The sequence below is a fragment of the Atta colombica genome, unplaced genomic scaffold, assembly GCF_001594045.1.
Source record: "Atta colombica isolate Treedump-2 unplaced genomic scaffold, Acol1.0 scaffold54, whole genome shotgun sequence".
In the NCBI taxonomy this organism is placed as follows: Eukaryota; Metazoa; Arthropoda; class Insecta; order Hymenoptera; family Formicidae; genus Atta; species Atta colombica.
The window spans coordinates 453,201-459,335 of NW_017259544.1; the positions used below are offsets into that span (position 1 = coordinate 453,201).

Genomic DNA, 6,135 nt, shown 5'->3' on the forward strand with positions numbered 1-6,135 from the left:
CATACGAAATGACCATATCTTTAAAAAAAGGTAAAGATATATCATATGTTGGCCAATCACTCAGAGATATATTTCAATCTCTTATATATGAGAAAGATAGATGTTATACTTCTGTCGCAGCTCTATAGATTTCTCTCAGTTTATGTTTATAATGTATTAATATTACTTATAATATTATTAATTAATTATTCTCATTATTTCATTGTCATTGATAAATTTTGTGCGCCGTTCTAATTTATCTCGCCGAGGTAATTTATCTCGGAATATATATGCGGTTTATGATTCTCGCGACGGCCTATATACCCGGGTGCATGGTGCAGAATAGCGCATGAATGTGGCTTATGTTTTGTTTCCGAAACCAGAATATTAGTGCTGCGTATAAGCAGGAATGGGTCGAGGTCAATTGATGCTAGGACGCGAACGGAAAAGGCGCTTAAAAAGGCAGCCGCGCTAACTAGAAGAAGAAACGGGAAAGCAGGGAGGGCCTGGTGAGAGAATGCAAGTCTCACCTGTACTTTCGCCACCACGTAGCTTCTGCTCGGGCCTCTCAACTCTCTCCTCACTCGGCTGAGGTGGTCTCTCTGTCCTTTTCGGAGAGTATGGGTTGTACGACGAAGGCCACACGGTGGTCAGCCTTTTTGCTGGCGGTGGCGTGCTCGGTCGTCCTGAAAATAGATTAGGACCTTTCTCATCTAACCCAGGCACTCTCCTGTTTGCTTCCTTCTTTTTTTATACCCGTCAATAATTCAGTCTGGTACGTCACCTCTCTTTCTTTTTTCCCCCGTGCTTCCCGTACTTTCCTGTTGATTTCATTTTATCGCGTATGTAAAATATTATGCGCACTATTCTACACCATACAAGGCCGCAGCAGCAAAATTACGAGAAATGATGGAAATGATGGAAATTTAATCGATTCGGTAATTATATATTACGAGTGTGGACACTTATAGTATTACATAATAAATACATAAATAGATCAGTATCTACTTTAAACGAATGAAGCTTATAAAAATCCTTCTTTTTTGTATCTACTAATACAAGATGTTCAATGTTCATGTCCTTAAATACCATTTGTATTTTTAAATGTATTAAATCATTTAAAAATATATACTTATATAATATTAAAAATAAAAGTAAAAAATTTAAGAAGGAAAGCATATAAATAGAAACAATCGAACTATTATGTAGTCTAACAATTATGTTAATATTAATTAAAATTCGCATTTAAAATCTAAAACAACTAAACAATTAACAACTATGATAATATTTACTTAAATTCTAATTAATGACTTCTTTTATACATTGAGGAAAAAAATTATCATTTGACTAAACTAATATAGTTCGTCTTTATCTCTTACGATGAAAAACCTTTAAATCAAACATATTATATTTGACTTTAAATACATATATTCTTCAACGAAGAAAATAAAGACAACTTAGTCAAATGAACAATTTTTTTCTTAACTTAATAAGATAAAGGAATAAAAAGATTGAGAACTCCTTTCTGTATTCCTGATTGCCTCGCGCTTTATGTTTGCTATATACTATTTTTTCACTGCTCCGTAGCTATGACACTTCTTAACAAGCGAAATTTAATCTATAATGGATGGGAAGAAAACATACGCGCGCGAGCACGTGGTGGGCACAAGTTTGATGAATTCTATGAGCTTCTTTGAAAACGAGCCAACTTCTAATACTTGTTGCATTCGATGCCGATGTTCCATTGAATAAAATATCTTCTCACAAGAAAATCTTCGCAGCAAAAAAAAAAGATCGTAAAAAGTGCTTGCAATCCTCTATAAAGACTTTACTTCGAATTTTAATTGCTTTTAACATGTAATTCTATTTAAAATTCTAAATATTAGATATCTAAGATTTTTAAAATTAATTTATAATACTTTTTTAACATTTTACTTTTCAATTTATAATAATTTTTTAATATTGATGATTATGATAATTATCTCTTTGAACTGCTACTTCTTAAGTAACTTTTAAAAAATTACAAAGATTGCTTCATCTTCACTTTGTAAAGTAAAGCAAAATCCACTGGAAAAATTATCTAATAAAAAATATAACATTGATATTTTCAAATTGCAATCTTAAATATCTACATAATATTGTTAAAATGATATTTATTTAACAAGTATCAAATAATTGCGATGCAATATTATGAATTAAGACAGAAAGTAGACGGCTGTTATTTATTTCAGTTGTAATTACTTTACTAAGTAATTCCCTCGACAATATAATCACATAATGTTTAACAAACGCTTCTTCCCATAAGACAATGCGTCTGCCACGTCTAATTCGATTGTATTGTGTACAATATAAGATTACACTTAACGCGCCAGCGTCTTATCTTTGTAAATATGAAAGTGTATCCTGGGAGAGTTGCAGCCTTTGCAAGCAGTAGATTGAAACTTTACTTACACGATAATTCTGTACAATGCGTATCAACTCAGGGTGTAATTCAAGTTGATATTCGCCACGGGGCCTGTATACTTCTACTGCACGGAGACTCATTCTTGGTAGCGAGATGCTTTGACGCTTATTTCGTTCCTCATAATCGTGAAGATTATTCAAACTACTATCGTTCACGGTCCCGCGTGCGTCGTTTGTTGATGCGATCTCGAAAACTATGTCCCGAAGTAATTCAAAGTGTATGAATTATACTGATTCCGATTATTTGAAAAAAGAAAAAAATATGAGAATGCTTATTTTATTTTCAAGTTTTGTCTCATATTGTTACAGAAGAGCCAATTTTATTCGTTTTTCTAAAGTAATAAATAATATAAAACCAGAGATTTTCAAAGTATGGGTCGCGCGAATTGAGAAAAAATTTTTTAAATATTAAATTACATTTTTTCTTACTCGGCGCAGATAAACTTGCATTTACGCGCATCTTTTTACGATTTTGTGTATGTAAAGTTTTCATGTCGCTGTCGTTTTCGTTTTAATGTCGATATCAAATTATCATCAGCAGAAATAGAAAACAAAAGCATTTCTAACATATACCTATTACAATTAGAAAGTAGAAGCAGCGTAGATTTATATCTACGAATTATTTATTATGAATTATTTATTGATTTCACGTTTTTGCATAATTATTAAAGCTAAGATAGGTCAAGAATATTTGTCGTTTTTAAAAAGTGGATCTACATGCGTTTATAGGAAATTCTAACATAGATCGTCAAATGAAAATTTTACTTAGTAAAGTTAAAAAGTATCAAATAATTGAGTATTTTTGGTATTTGTTCTACATCAAAAATCCAATATTTTTCAAAAATACCATATTTGATTATATAATGATATGAAACTTTTCAGAATATATCTGAAAAAATTTAGGAGATGTATAAAATTATTTAAACGATTTTTATTCGATTTTATGTTTGTTATAGTATTGTTCTGAAAAAGTTTGTAACTGAAAATATTAAAATTTATACTTCTCACATAAAAATTTATACTAAAACTATAAATATATTATAATATTTATATGTGAATCAGTTGTATAAATTATATCATGTTTTTATATAATAGAACATTTTTATTCATTGTAATAAATGTAATGTAAATTTTATTTTTATAATACTTCCCTTCAAAAACTATGACAATGTGTAAATACTTAAAATAATCGAGATTCACAAAATTTTATTACAATACAGAAATGATACAGATTCATTCAGTAAATAAATAAAGTTTATTTATCTATTTATATTCACAGAATAAGTAATCCCTACATCGCAATGAGACTTTGCATCTTAAATACTTAAAGTACTTATACAAAAAATTTTAATTTTTTGCTATTATTTTTTAAGTCAAAGTAATATAACAATAAAAAAATTACAAAAACTTTAATAAATGTATTATTAATGTATCATTGAATAAAAATATAACATTATTCATATAATTTCTTCATATGTGCATAGTTTTAAATATTCACATTTATATGAGAAGTTTTCATAAATATTAACACATTTTCCACTTTAAACTTTTTGTAAGGATTATATGATACATTCTTAATTAATTCTCTTAAATTCTGACTATTCTTGAGTTGCTTTCATCCGACTAAATTTTGCATTCTACTGCTCGGCGGTTAGGCTGATAATGTACCTTCCATGCACATTCCTATCTCACCTTCTCCGAGAGCTCTCTTCTCTTATCTCTCTCTTTCTTTCCTCGTTAAATTCTACAGTCTTTCTGGTTTGCAAACAAGCGATTCTTTAACCCACCGAGCCTCTAACTTGAGCACTAAAAAGTTTTCGTTTTAAATAAAAGTTTAAATACGCCCCGGACAAACTTCGCCTCGCACCTTCTTCGTGACCTCGTAAGAATATGGCAGCTTCTGGGTCACCTGCCTCGAAAACACGTGGGTGCATCACATTACATTTATGCGTAAGCGATACCTATGAATATGTACACCCATTAACAATCTCTTTTTTGTCGGCAAAGTAATCACAACGGGGCTCGTATTTCATCCGGCTTAGCATCCTTTTGTTATCCTTTCGTGCGTCGCGGGCTTGTTTAAGAAGTTTTGAAATAACTTGTTGAAAATTTAAGAGTCTCTCGCGACACCTCTTCCAAAGTGCCGCGGCAAGCGTCAAGAAATATTTGTTTCGTGAAGGCAGAAAAGAAAGGCGAGAAGAAAGGGATAAGCAAAAAAAGACAAAGACAGGAAAACAGATTCGCGAATATAGTTGAGAAAAGAAAATAGCGAGATATATATATTGTATTATTAATAGTTTTGATCTTCAATTTATCAAAGTCGCAATTTTATATTTTCCTATATGTTTTCGAGAAATAACATCACTTTCGAAATATTCACATTTTTTTTATTAAAGAATCCATTAAAAAACGTATCTTGTGTAAAACATAATTGATAGATGCTTTAAAGTTCTTAGAAAAATATTCTTCTCCTTTAGATTCTATCTATTTCAAAAGTTTACATCAGAACAACAAAAAGTCTAAAGCTTCAATTAAAGCTTTCACTTTGTAATTTCGTTCGACAGAGTTTGGTTTGTAATTTTAAAGAGTAAATTAATTCTGATAAACGAAGAAGTTTTCCATACCTTTTTAATCAATATAAGAAGAAGAAAAAGAAATATTTGATATAAAATCTTAGCAAATAATTTCATTTTCTTCCATTATATTTATAAATATATATCTAAATAAGTATCGAACATGTCAATATATAAAACAAATTTTATTCCGAAAAGATTTCTGTTTAAGAACTTTATAAAAAATAATTCTTTCATTTATCAAAACATAAAATTCTCTAAAATATTATAATTACATTAACATTAATTGAGAAATTGTATAATTTCATAAAATTTCAAACATATTTAAAATATATCACAATATGTATAATTTATAAATTTACTATGTTCATATTTTCTTTAATGATAAGCATTATTTCAAGTAAAAATATTTACATGTGATATTACACAGAAAAAGATGATATTAGTGATATTGATTCTCTTTTTTTTTTTAACATATGTTATCAATAATGCAATAATGAAAAAGTAGATTTTTCCTTTGTAATGTTTTTTCTTTTTAATGATAAGCATTATTTTAAATAAAAATACTTACATATGACATTTACACATAAAAAAAATAATAGGTAATTATTTAGACTAGGAGAGTTCTAATGACCGTAGCCTTGACGTACGTTGATCCTGAGTGACCTCCAACAAGTTTTAGCTGTCACTCGTTATTCATTAGTTATTAAAAAGTCATAATCTCATAATCGGTCCACCTTCTTTCCTGTTTAGAGTTATCTGGCTTTGTGTAAAGCAGAGAAATAATTATTAATAACAATATTTAATTTTGACTGTTAATAACTTTTTTAATGAATAACATTAAAATCTGTTGATGAAGATTATTTAGAATCATGACTTTGATAACATGTATATCAGGTCAAGATCATGCATCAGAGCTAGATCTCCTATTTTAAATAATTACCAAATAATATTTATATATATTAATTTTACCTTTTTATTTAATACACATTTGCTTTGTAATAATCAAAATGTGGACTTTTTCTTCTTGCTAATTATTTCTAAATATATTAATATTTAAATTTATTAATGAAATTTTTAAATAATGATCTTACATGTCAAATGTAACATAAAATTCATA

The 6,135-nt window shown here is 28.8% G+C and overlaps 1 protein-coding gene across 1 annotated transcript in view; it reads right to left on the reverse strand.

Annotated features, from left to right (window-relative positions):
* The window catches only part of LOC108691864 (immunoglobulin superfamily member 10-like), a 173,714-nt gene that overhangs the window by 59,671 nt on the left and 107,908 nt on the right, over positions 1–6,135 (reverse strand). The window contains exon 10 of the mRNA XM_018199799.1: positions 510–665. Within this exon, the coding sequence (XP_018055288.1) occupies positions 510–665 (156 nt within the window). The remainder of the gene's footprint in view (positions 1–509; positions 666–6,135) is intronic.